This window comes from Ailuropoda melanoleuca, chromosome 10, assembly GCF_002007445.2.
Source record: "Ailuropoda melanoleuca isolate Jingjing chromosome 10, ASM200744v2, whole genome shotgun sequence".
Taxonomy (NCBI): Eukaryota; Metazoa; Chordata; class Mammalia; order Carnivora; family Ursidae; genus Ailuropoda; species Ailuropoda melanoleuca.
The window spans coordinates 75,244,123-75,258,063 of NC_048227.1; the positions used below are offsets into that span (position 1 = coordinate 75,244,123).

Sequence of the window (13,941 nt, forward strand, 5' to 3'; positions counted from 1 at the left end):
TTTAAAATATGCAACATTTGGAGTCTCCTCCAAATTTAAGACATTTGGTTACGCCCCCCCACCCCCCGCATGTGCTTTCCTAACTATATAGGGACAGTTGGGGAAAATTAGTGTGTTGTCAATTCATATGTTCTTAGACTTTAATTAAAGTTCAGATTTTATAAAATACAGATATTTGTACTGAATTCTCCCAGATAACTCCAAATTTCCTGTTAAGGTGACTAGTTTTCAAAATAGAAGCAAAGAAAAGGGATCTTCAAGTCACCATTAAGAAAAAGGATCTTTATATGAATGCATAACTCTGACAGCTGTGCTTTGAAAACTAGTTAAAAATCAATAGTGTGTGGTATTAAGCAGCACGCTGGCAGACTCAAGCTAGAAATTCCATGGCCTTTAACCATTAAAGAACAAAAGTAATAGTATGTCATGCTTTCCACTTCCCAAATGTCCTTGCTTCTAATATAAAAACATTAAAATGAAATATTCAACATTATATACAAAAAAGACTAGAGTAGAACATATTGGTCATATCAAAATTATTTTTTAAGTGAAAAAAAAAATCATGCCAAACTTGAAGTCACTCTTACTAGTTTGTAGGAGAAGACAGCCTGATTCAGACACTACAGAAAACAGTTCTACCGTCCTTTCCTGGATGCCAGAAATCTCCATCCTGTGTGTTGATGAGGTGGCCCGCAGCTCATCCTCCATTATCCTTTGTCTTTCAGGGTCAACCCCAACACTCTGACTTCAACTAAACAATTTTATTTATTAATTGCTAGAGAGAAGTATTGATCGTCTCTATAAAAATATTGTGGCAGGTGCTGTAGCAAACAAAGATAAACTAGACAGGCTCTATTGGAACAAAAACACAAATGATTTCGATAGGAGCAGACCTTGAAAAGTTCAAATGCAAATGCAGTGTTAGTTTGGACTTCTTTCCTTCTTCACCGGTGTGGTGGGTAACTGGTACTGGGCAAGTGATTCCAGTAACTGCTTGCTATTCACCAAATGAGCTGGCATCCCACTCCACACTTTTCCTGACTTGGGATAACACCTATCTTTTGCACGACAAAATTCCAAACTGTATGTCCTTCAGAATTAACTTGCACATTCTTTTAAAATACTTCCTCAGTTCCTACCTTACCTGAATAGAATTAATAAGTCTCTCTGACGAACACTGCTCGTGCTCTGGAATCCCATGTACAAATGTCCTCTACTGGATCTTCCAGCTGTCTCTCCACATGCAACCATACTATTTTTGATACTTGTGGGAGGTAGTAATCTCTCTATCCCCAAGTGAATGAGACCAAAGAAGTATGTAAGTATACTGCTACCCGATGACCATGAGGAGACCCTAGTTTAGAACAGAAGACAAAACTACGGACTGCAGAGAGAAGAACTGAAAGAACTTGGATCTTTCACGACTAAATGAACCAACCCTAAAGTGTACCTCTGTACCTTCCAGGTACAAAGGTCAGTAAATACCCTTATTTTTAAGCTAGGTTTTATTTTCTTACAAAGCCAAGTATCAACAACAATCCAAACCCCTTACCATTTTAAACACCAAAATTTGTTTCACAGGTACACCTACTGTGCAGAGTAAGGTTGGGGACAGACAACCACCCTACTGACTCTACAGCTGGAGGTCGCTAGTATTCACTGAGAATAGATAGAAATAATAACTAAATGCTTTTTACATCCAGAGCACTTTGACGATGGTTGATAGTTGGTGCTAAAATTTAAAAATCAAACCAACAACAGAGATAAACAAACAAAAACTGTGTTTTTTGCATTAAATAAAACGTAACTGGAGTTTCACTGATAAAAAAAAATAAATAGAAAAGCACAACTAACAAATAGGAAGAGAAACTGAGAGTCAGTTGCAGCAGACAGAGAATTTCACAGAAGGTTATTGTGGGTCAGTTGGTCAGGAATGTAAGTGGACCCTTGATTTAGAGAGGTGGGAAAGAACGGAGAAGATTGCAAATGAGGTAAAGGATGGGAATCTATAACACAACTTAGGCTACAAAGTCAGGGCTTTCAGCTTGAAGCTTGTAAACTCCATTTCAACCTGTATTTCACATTTTTTACACTTCAATTTTGTAGAAACATTGAGCAGAAGCATCTGCTCTTCATCTCATCTCTGTAAAAACTTTTTGTCAATAAAGATTGGCTTCCACAAGCTGAAGATATTATCATTACTCAAAATGATCTGGAAGCAATGCTAAAGTCATGACAAAGTAAATTCTGTTTCAGCATACTTTTTTTCTTCTTCTGCCTGTGGGAACACAGAGATCAATACTCTTCAACACGAGAATTTTGCAGTGAAATTTTCATTTGTAACAAACAGTAGCGAAAGAGCCTTAAGCATGCCCTGTCACTTTCAGTTTAGGAGAAAATGCACTAATAAACTCTTACCCTTGGGTCATTTTTGACAACAGGCAATACTATGCCATCTCTTATTAACAACTATTCATATCACTGCCCCAAAAATTTCTTTTAAAATTACCATCTTTTGTATCGATGTAACAGGATGTCAGCTTTAAAAGTGCCAATGAGAGACAGGACCTGTCACCATAGTTAATTCTCAGCACTGTTTTAACACCAGGACAGCCAACCCCAAAGGGTGGGTTTTTTGGTTAACAATATTTATTTGGTGGTTATCTAGACAAACAAGAAAATTTATTCCTTTATATTCGTTTTTTCAAATAAAACAACAAGCAAAGTATCACCTGTAAGTATTAGATATATAACAACCTAAAATATGTTGAAAAGAAAATAAAACTGCCAAAACAATCAAAATATGTTTCTATAATGTTAGTGGACTCTGGATAGCAAAATTCAAAGCACCGTTATATTTTAACCCAACAAGTACCATATAAAATCTGAAACAAAATGTAGGCTAAATGGCAAAACTTTAAAAAAGAAAAAAAAGTCAAACTTTTCTATGAAATTCAAAGATTCTCCATTTATAAATCTTACTGACATATTTATTCCACAAGAAAAACTCCCAGAGCAGCCATAATACATTTGTCTCCAGGTAAAGAAAACCACGCTTTGATAAAATGATAAAATCTACTTTTTGATTCAGATAAACAAGAGAGATCTGGTAATGCCAACACAAATCTCTTCTAAAATACACAAACATAAAACAGCTACATGAGAAAAGGAAATGTATCTTTAAAAGGGAGCACCCAGATAAAAGCTTCAACCCTGCTTTCTATAAACTGTTGAATACACCATAAGAACACTTCCTCAAAAATAGTATATGTATGTATATAAATATATATATGTATATATACACATATACATGTGCACACGCAGAGCCAGACACACACACACACACACACACAAATAACTGTACAGTATTCAAAAGCACTCTAACTGCACTATGAAAAGCCCCCAGCTCTTTCTGCTCATTTCTGCACATCAAATGCACAGAATACCATACAGATCAGTGAGCACGATGACTCAAGAGCACACCCAACTTCCGGAATCCAGAGCAAATTAATCACTCTGAAGACTAGCCAAGGACACCTCAGGCTTTCCAAAGTAGGCTCAGGTGAGAAAGAGGCTGGAAGAGGCTCAAGAGAGATGAGTATACAAGCAACTACGAACATAAAAACCGTCTCTCCACCTGAACTTTGCCTGAGCCCTGAACACTAAAATACTATCCTATTTTCTAATTATTCAATTAACTGGGACTGTGATTTCATGAACTTAAGCAGATGATATGAGCTGACTCTGGAGACATAAGAGAAATCTTATTTAATACAGAGTCATATCCAATCTATTAAGATAATTAAAAAAAAAAAACTAATGATGTACTGTATGGTGACTAACATAGCATAAAAAAAAAAAAAAAAGATCTATAGGCTGCCCCAAGACAAAAAGCATCACAAACAGCCAGTGGCATCATTTAGTCATGATCATGTGAGATAAAGCTGTGGTGGAGGAGAAGGAGCCCAGCATCAGGAGTCAAGAAACACAGTGTTAAATTCTGCTTCAGTCAATTATTAGATTTTTGTGGCTCTGGGCAATTATCAAATAGTCTGAATTTCAATTTTCTTCTCTCTAAAGCATTAAAGGTTAAAGTATTAAAATCAAGTAAATCTTAAAATGAAAGAATGTATGTAAAAGACATTTGATGTCAAGCATTTAAAATAGATTAACTTGACTATGGATGTCTCTCGTGTTCTCCTTCCAGCCTCCGGGCCTTGACACGTGCCCTATTCTCTGCTGGCATTTTTCTCTTATTCCTGCCCCCACAACCACGTTCCTCACAGTTCTCAACATTTAGATCCTATCTCAAAGAAAACTCACTCACAAGGATCTTGTCTTGATGTCTCGGGTTAATCTCAGTTCAGGTTAGACAACCTCGTTAGGATCTCCTAAACTTGAGCGGACTTAGGTGGTTTATAATTATTTTCATTTGTGTCATGACTGATTGATGCTGAGTCTATTCAACAGAGCTATATTTCCTCTAAATTTTCACATAGGAAATAGACTCCTCATTTTTACTTTTTTTAAAGATCTTATTTATTTATTTGAGAGAGAAAGAGAGTGAGCGAGAGAGAGAGAATGCACACAAGCCAGGGGAGGGGCAGAGAACTGGACTCCCCGCTGAGCTGGGAGCCTGATGTGGGACTCCATCCCAGGACTCTGGGATGGTGACCTGAGCCGAAGGCAGACACTTAACCGACTGAGCCACCCAGGTGCCTGATTCCTCATTTTTAAGGGTTCAGTTCAACTGCCCCCTCTCAAAGAGTTCTTCCAGATCACCCGAACAAAAATATTAATCACCATCATTTTGAGTGTTTATTTTTCCTCATCACACATACCATAATTTGATATATTTTCAATATTTTTCTATATAGTGCCTAATACACCTCAGTGTTGAGCTCTACATGGTCAGGGACTTTGTATTTTATTTACAATTTTATCTCCACAAACTGGAATGGGGTATATATTTGGTGCATATGTTTCATAATATCAGGGACCCAGTAAATTTTGAATGAATTTAATACACATTGTACACTTTTACTTGTCAAGCTAAGCTAAAGACCACTTAGCAAGTCTAATTTTCTAAGATCCTCTAGGGGCCCAGAACTGGTGAACATCACCACCACTGATACCATTAAAATTTACAGGTCTCCATGGGGATAGAAACTCTGACCTTGACCTCGTGGCCACAATGCTTTGAAGAGCAAAAGTGGTGTCTGTGGAGGTATTTTAAACAGGAAAAGCAAGTCTAAAATTAAAATGCAAAACTAGATGGTGGCAATACGGAATAAAGTGTTCTACAGGGTTAGGCCTCTTAGAGCTTTTTAAAATAGATTCCTTTCTGTGAAAAACACTTGTTGACACCTTGTTCGACAAATGTACAACAGGCTTACTTTACCTTAATACATTAGCAGAACTTCCATAATATATAATTTTTTGGTGACTTGAGATGAAGTGCAGCAGGTTTAACAATCAATCAAAATATCTATAAGGTTGCTTTTGTTCTAACAAAGCCAAGCAATTTCACGAAGTGAGAGCAACTTTACCTCTTACAATAAGTTGAGCGAAATTGGACACACCGGAGCCTCGTTCTGACTGAGTTACACAGCGATACAAATCCTGGTCAGTTTTTGTCACTTCCTGCAATCTGAAGGAAGCAGCAAATCTTCTGTGATTGATGTTCTTAGTCTGGGCTACTGGTATATCTTCTCCATTTCGTCTCTGCAAGCAGAAACCAATCGTTAAAAAACAGATTCTTAACATTTCTATAAATCTAGAGCATCTTAGCAACCGAGATCTGTGATAAATTATTCTTGTTCCTAAATTAGAAGGAAAATGTCTATGTAGCCCCACAAATCTTTACCACTGTCATTCAACCCAAAAAAGCATGGAAATAAACACCGGTATCCTTTAGGGATATAGCACTGACATTATAGATTACTACTATTTTCCATAAAATTGTTATTAGCTCAGAGTATATGAATTAACAGAACAGTTAATGGCCCCATGGCATATAATTCATTGCCCTCCTTTGCCCAGAGTATACATATGGGAGCTTGTTTTTCGCCCTTTTTCTATACTGCACGTGCTATATAATAGGTTTGTCCCCATGAGAAGACCAAAACCATGCCCAATGCATCTTTGTATTCTACAAGTGTAGCATGTGACCAGCCACAGAATGACAATAAAATACTGATGAATAATTTAAAATCAAACCAAAATCTGTACTCTTTTCAAACTTCATCTCTTTGGCATCAATGACAGCCAATTTATACCGTTTAAGAGAAGTAATCAAAAGAACCTAAATGTTAATAGCATATCTGTCAACTTTCAACACGAAATACTGAAAAGCATATTTATGACATCAGGGTACCTCAAACAAGACCCGTAAATGTAAGCTATAACAGAAATCGTTGAAAAATTCAACTATAATAAAATTCATAACTTCTATATGTTGAAAGACATCATAAATAAAGTGAAAAAAAAAAGCCACAAACTGTGATAAGATGTTTGTCATGGAAATAATCCATCAAAAGATAAATAGCCACGTTATGTAAAGATTTTCTACAATTCAATAAGAAAAAAGACAGACAACCCTATCAAAAAGTGGACAGGCTGTAAAAAGAGAAAATGTGTATGTCGAATAACCATGAAAAGAGATCCTCAACCTTAATTTTAAAATGTCTATATGTCAAATATAGCACAAAGGGCAAAAAGAAGTCATAACTATGAGAAAGAACTGGTCATGATTCTCAACCTCATCTCTTGTTGGTGAAATGCTAAGTATCCCTGGTATACTTTCATACTACTTAAAAATCATTTCATACTGTTAGATGTGGGAAACAAAACCCCTAACATTACTAGTGGAAGTATAAAATATTACAAGATAATTTGTTACTATATAGTAAATCTGAAGATGTATATATCCTAGCACCCAGAAGTTCACTTCCACATTTCTACATTTGAATCACTTTTGCGAATGTGATCAAGGAGATAATGTACAAGAATGTTGAACTCAGAATCGCTTCAATACAGGAACAGTTCAATACGGGAAAGATCCAAATTTTCCTGAATAGACTGAGATTTGGCCATTCGATAAAATACAATGTAGAAGTTTATGCAAACTAAGACCAGCAGCATGCTGGTAAAATGCTGAACAGCTAGTTCTTAACCAAAAATATAAAGTGTTGATTTGTATCATGTCTCAACTTCTGTGGTGTAAATACTCCCACTATGGCCATTTTCAAATGACCAATGTAATATTGGTTGGCTCCTAAAATTACTGAAAAATTAGCAATAGCAATCACAACCAGCTCCATTATTCCACCAATGTGAAATGCACACATATACATGCTTAAACCTCAAATAAAATTCCTTAACAAAAATTAGTATATGAAATAAAAATGCAAAATGTCAGCTTCTTTTAATGTTGGTGGGTACATTAGTGGTCATCTAACTGTTTGCTATAATTTTTCATGGCTGAAATATTTTGTATTTTTTAGAAGAATAAATAATAGAGAGATCATTCTATAGTAACTTTAAATCCTAAAACCCACTGTATCTGTAATCTCTTTTCTCCACACCTGAAATGATATATCTGTGCATACTATGTAGTATATATGCATGTGGTTATGCACACACATTCGTATATACCTAAGGACACAAAGTCCCAACTACGACTTTACCATATTTTATTCATTCAGCTTTTTGTTAACTCTTTCCTTACCCACCTATTCCATGATTTTTGCACCAAGATCTCTGATCATTCTCTTGGATAATAATGAAGAAAAAATCCAGCTTATATTCAGAAGTTTTAAGATATAAATCTATAAAATCAAGTCTAGATTCTCTTTCCCTACAAACCACACAAACAAAAACCCATTACATATGCAAATTTCAGGCTGTCCTTTTTTCAATATTACATCATTTGATAAGATCTTTCTAACTGGAAGGCACTCTTTATACCTGCACATACTCTCACTTCCTCTTCCTCTAACTTATTCCTCCAGTGGTGCCATCAAACTTAAGCCACCTTTTTCTCTGCCATTTATATTTCTGCAAGACCAGCCAAGTCCCGTGGCTGCCCTACCTTCTAAATTACCTTATGTGTGCACACGCCCCCCCCCATGTCTTTTAACACCATGCCTCTCAAAAGCCCATCTTCTCTTGTGAAGAGATTCTAAGTACCCTCAATATTACCCTCTCAATCTTCATTATCTCATCTTTCCATCTTAATTGCCATTCGTCTCACGATACCACCTTCCTCCAAACTTTTCTAAAAGGAGGGCATGTTTTCTTCTATGGCCTTACTCTCCTTCAGGGAAGGCCACCATTATCTGGTTCGTTCCTTGTGGACCACTCCTCTACAATCCCACTCATCAACCTCTCAACTTCTGGAAATCCCAGCATGCCTAAGTATCATTCCAAGTTATCTACCAGGTAAAAGGGTCCTCTCCAGTATTGTCCTGTGAATATTCTCAACGATCCTAAACTCACCATGGCCTCAGTGATGCCCAACATCCTCTTTTACTACCTTAGAACATTCAAGTTCCTGTGCTATGACAGTTTCCTCTAGAACCACAACGGACCATGTGATTCTCCCATTCCTCCAATCCTCTGCATTTTCAATGAGACCTCACTTGACTCCTTACCTTACAACCAGCCATCAAAGCCTCAATGACTGGCTTTTCTATCTTGAATCTCTATTAGTCTTTCTATATATATAGATATATACTAGATATATAATTATATCTGTATATACTATATAAAATACATACTTATACATACTTATAATTATATCTGTATATACTATATAAAATACGTACTTATATCTATATATATACTTACATATCTATATATATCTATGAAAGTTACTATATATCCATATTGATCTATTATATATAGATATAGATATAGATATATATAGAGAGATCTCTCCCTCATTTCTCATATCATATCATATATAGATAGATATAGATATATACTTTTTTCCCCTCTTTGTATATTGAAATCACCCTAAAGGTAGGGTTTCAAATCTTACTTATATATATTTTTCTCTTCCATGCCATCATATATATATTATCTTTATTTAAAAAGTTGCTCAAGTTCTTGGTTAAAACGAATGAAATTCATTGATGTTTTTAGAGACAAGAATCATATAAGCCCTCCTTAGGCTTTTATAAATTATTATAACAAAAATATACTAATCATTCATTAAAAGTAATAATAAAGAGAAGCTACATGAATATAGAACCTCAAAGGCATCTAGAGATCATTTATGCCAAGCTATTTCTGACCAATACCTCAACTTAGAGACATTGAGGGGTCTGCTTAAGGAGATCCACAAGTACACAGACCTGATTACATTACATTATTGCATTTATTAATATGCTAACATAAGTACAAAATATATATGCTTATATAGGATATACATTATTTATATAATTAAAGAGCACAGTAGACATACATGCTATTTATCTCTTAAAATAACAATAACCATTCATCATACCATTATACTCTCATAATATTCAGGCTTATCTTCAATAATCATTTAATAAGTGCTTCCATGTTCCTGACAGTATATAGACTATTATCTCGAAAAAACCTATGTGATAGTTATTTCCATTTAAACATCATAAAATCAGTATTCAGAAAGATTAGAAACGTGATACGTAGCCTTTCAACAGAGGGTTAAAACTCAAAACTAGGTTTAATGACACAAAATCCAGCAGTATTTCCTCTAAACTAAACCAAAGCTGCTTCCCCCCCCATTTATATTATAGGTCCAGTCCAGTGGATTGACTATTTGTTGTAAAGCCTTGATCAATGCATTGTACCAATGAGAAATATAATCTACTATCCTAGACATTGCATTATTTACTCAGCTTCCAGTAATGCATTACAGTAAGAAGTAGCAAATGATGACACATACATTTCAGAAGTCAAAAATAATGATAACTTTTCTTTTATAATCCAAAATAATAGGTCTTTGCCTGACTACAAGCTATCAATTTAGCAGAGTGGGCAGCACTATGAAGGAAGAATGAAGTAATGTTAAATTTCTCCCTTAGGCAGCAGCGTTTGCATATAGTTTTCTGCTTTTACATTCTTCAGTTCTAGGCTCTTTTTTACATGATTTCACCATTGCAAATATCCCCAAGTCTGAGAAATACTGGGAAAACAACCACAAAATTATATGATCCAAGGATTATAACCTAACACTTTGCCTTTTTCTCTCCCCCACTTCTCATATCCTCGCCATGCTTTCTTACCTGCTATGTCTCCAGTACAGGTTGCTGAGACTGGACATTAGAGTCCCTGAGTATTATTACTCCTCTATTTAACTAAGTAAGCTTCCTCCTGCAAGCCATATGCAGTGTTTATTTCACAAGTTCAGTTCCTGGCTCAAAGTAGTGTAGTGATCATATTAATTAATTCTCAACATCTTTAATAGCCAGGTTATTCATCAAACCCCTTGCCACTCAAAGTGTGATCTACAGACCAGCAGCATCAGAATCACCTGTCAAATTGTTACAAATGCAAAGTCTGGAGATCACTGTAGACCTACTGAATCAAAATCTGCATTTTCACAATATCCCTAGGTTGCACATCAAGACATGACAGCTTGAGACACACTGGTAGAAAAAAATCATGGAGGCCTTATTCCTAATCATAGTGAAAGGTGTAAAAATGGGTGTGTATCCTGATTCTGGTCAATGAGATTCAACAAAAACAGGCCAGTTCACTTACAGAAAGGTTTTCACACTTCTAGAGAAGACACAGTGGGCTCTCTTTTCTTTTTCTCCATGTTATGCCTAACACTAGAAGAGCGGACTTGTCAATGTGAGAGAACCCAACGTGAGGGATAAGCTGACATACTGAGGACGGACACATCAGGGAGAAAGACAGAATCAGGTTCTAGATCAAGAGTCTGAAATGGTATCAACAACTCCTAGAACCCCCTTCTTCCTGGACTTCTTGTTAAAGGACATAATACAGTTGGTTTTATATTACTTTCAGCTTGAACTCCTAAAAGTTAATATTGCACAGTTAAAATATGATACAGTTTATCTCAGCTTTTCTTTTCAAAGCTTGAGGAATAAAATTAATCCAATTTAATTTAAAATTAAATAATGTGGCTCTTAGAATACTTGCAGGGATTATTTCACTCTGTTGACTTAAAGAAAATATTAAATTACATTTATCGTTTTATTTATTTTTTACTGCCTTTCTTGGGCGCATGATGATATATGATCCCTCCACACTCTTGGAGTCAGAGAAACTGTTAAGAGACTTTTTCCCTACATTTGGTATTTAGGTTCCTGTTGAACACATTAAGAGGACTAAAAGGATGGCATATGATTTGGCAGCACTTGCCCTTTTATCCAAAACTAAACCCAAAGTAAATTTGCACAACATAATTAAGTAAGGTTGAAGTGAACATACAACAATCCAGCCAAATTAATGCCAAGGAGCTAAGGGTTCTTTACCATGACTTGTCTACCATATGAATGTTTCCTCTTTCTTATGAGCTATTATTATTATTATTATTATTATTGAACAATTAAACCAAGAATTTTAGAAACACAGAAGGTTTTATGGCAAAATTAAAGGGTTAGAAATCTAGACATTTCTAAAATTAGAAACATGTTAGTGTTTTGAGAAAAGCACTTATTTATACCCACTAGAAATTATTACATTTATTTCAACAGATTAAGCATCTAGTAAGAATATAGTGTTCTTCTAGGAAAATTACACTAAAATGACAATACTAAGTTGGTCAACATATTTATTATTTGGCAATGAAAGGAATGAACACGGTGAATGATATTGACACATAAAAAAAAAGGTGGCAAATATAATTCTGATTAAAAAGCAGAGTAAAAATGTGCTGGGGATAACAAATTACTAGAATCGATCATTACCCAAGTATTACAAAATGTAAATTCGGCTGTTAAACAAGAAAAAGAGTTTTAACCTACGAAGCACAGGTGTCTTTGTAGCATTGCGGTACAAGGAGCAACAGAGAGAGCATGAGAAATTGGACTGAACCAAGCCTGATGGAGGATGATATGTAGGTTCCAGTGCTGAAACAACCATTTCATGCTTCACAATTCTCATTATTTCTCACATTTCCACCTTTTATCTAAAACTGGGGGGGGGGGTTATCTATGTGTACCTGCTGTTCAACACAGACGTTGAGAATATTAATAAGACTAATTGTACAAAAGTTCTCACTGCAAATCCTGATAATAGCAATACTATGAAAGTAATAATAAAAACAATATCTAAGCATATAACACATTTAATAACTGTGATGGTCGTCTGATAATTCAACTTGTCTAGGCCACAGTCCCAAGTTATTCAATCAAACTAGGTGTCCCTGGTGAAGGGATTCTGGAGATGGGACTGAAGTCTATAACCAGTTGACACTAAGTAAGGGAGATTATCCTCAAATCTGGGTGGACTTGATTCAATTAGTTGAAATGTTTAAAAGCAGAGCTGAGGCTTCCCCTGAAGTTGAAAAAAATTCCACCTATAAGCAGCAACTTGAGTTTGTGCCTGAATACACCAGCCTGACCCTCCCAAGGGTTTGACCTGCAGGCTTCAGACTTGCCTAGCCAGCCCCACAATCACATAAACCAATTTTTTGCAATAAACCCTTTAAAAAAAAAAAAGTGTGTGTGTGTGCGCGTGTGTACACACATACACATGTTTTTCATGTTTGAACACTGATTGATATAGATGATTTTGTCACCAGAAATGCTTCTGGAAGAACAGATTTTTTTTAAGGATGAGTTTTCTGATCTGGTTTGGTTCTGGGTTTTCTAGAATTGGTTCTCTAAATCTGCTTAGATTTAGAGGCAATAATAACTCTATTGCCAGTAGTAAAGAAGACATTGTTAGTCCATAGCATGATGTAGTAAAGAGATGCAATATATTACCGTTAGATATTCCTAGTCAAATACCTATAGAAGGTAAAGTTCTGGGTGACCATGCATTTGTGACCTTAGAACATTTTGGACACATTAAGGAATATAAATAATGATAGTGGCTGGTTGCATCAAACTGCACTGGAGAAAATGGGAAATATAAAGCATGTGAGTTTACAATTATAAAACTATACCATTCATAGTAAAAGTGAAATTGAGTAGAGCAAAGAGACCAATACAATTAAAGCACTACACTTGAGGGATTCCGGCAACTTGGTAGCAGTGGAATAATTTTTCACTCTTTCTGAATCTACCACACAAAAAGAGACAAAACAATAAGAGAAAGTAAAGAAAGAAAAGGTCCAGACAGAATGGAGATGAGAACAAAATCACGAAATCCCAGAAAGCAAGTGGCCATATTTTTAAACATAACTCACAGAAACAAAAGAGGGATTCTTAAAATCAGGAAAGTTTTCCTGAACTCCACATCTCTTTTTAAAATTTCAAGACAACATGATTCACATAAAAATGAACAACTTAAAAGTATCAAGGTCAAGTCCAACATAAAGTTATTATAACTTTAAAATAGAATAAGGAGCAGAGTATAAACCCCAGAGTCTCTGAAAGTAAATATGCCCAGGAAAATATGCCCACAAAACAGGTCAAAACTGAAACCTAATATTTCAAGCTATGCTAAAACATATTAAGAAAATGATTCATGACATGAAAGAGTAATATAAACTTGAATTAATAAACTCATAAATAAGATGACAGAATTCAAGAAAAATTAGAAATGAAAGAAAAAAGTCATTTCAGAAATGTGATTAGCTAGTGTAAATAAAATCAACAGATGATGTCTTAAGCAAAACAGAATGTGGGAAAAAAAGAAACTTTTAATTTAAAATTAAGAGAACAAAAAGGATTCCAGAGAAAGTGACTACTAATGATGAAACACAAAGAAGATCAAACAGAGAGACAACACAAGTCCATACAGAAGGGAACAACA

The 13,941-nt window shown here is 35.3% G+C and overlaps 1 protein-coding gene across 10 annotated transcripts in view; it reads right to left on the reverse strand.

Annotated features, from left to right (window-relative positions):
- Positions 1–13,941, reverse strand: part of PTPRK (protein tyrosine phosphatase receptor type K) — a 553,021-nt gene that overhangs the window by 251,947 nt on the left and 287,133 nt on the right. For all 10 annotated transcript variants that reach the window (XM_034669108.1, XM_034669107.1, XM_034669109.1 and 7 more), the window contains one exon: positions 5,550–5,724. In XM_034669108.1, the coding sequence (XP_034524999.1) occupies positions 5,550–5,724 (175 nt within the window). The remainder of the gene's footprint in view (positions 1–5,549; positions 5,725–13,941) is intronic.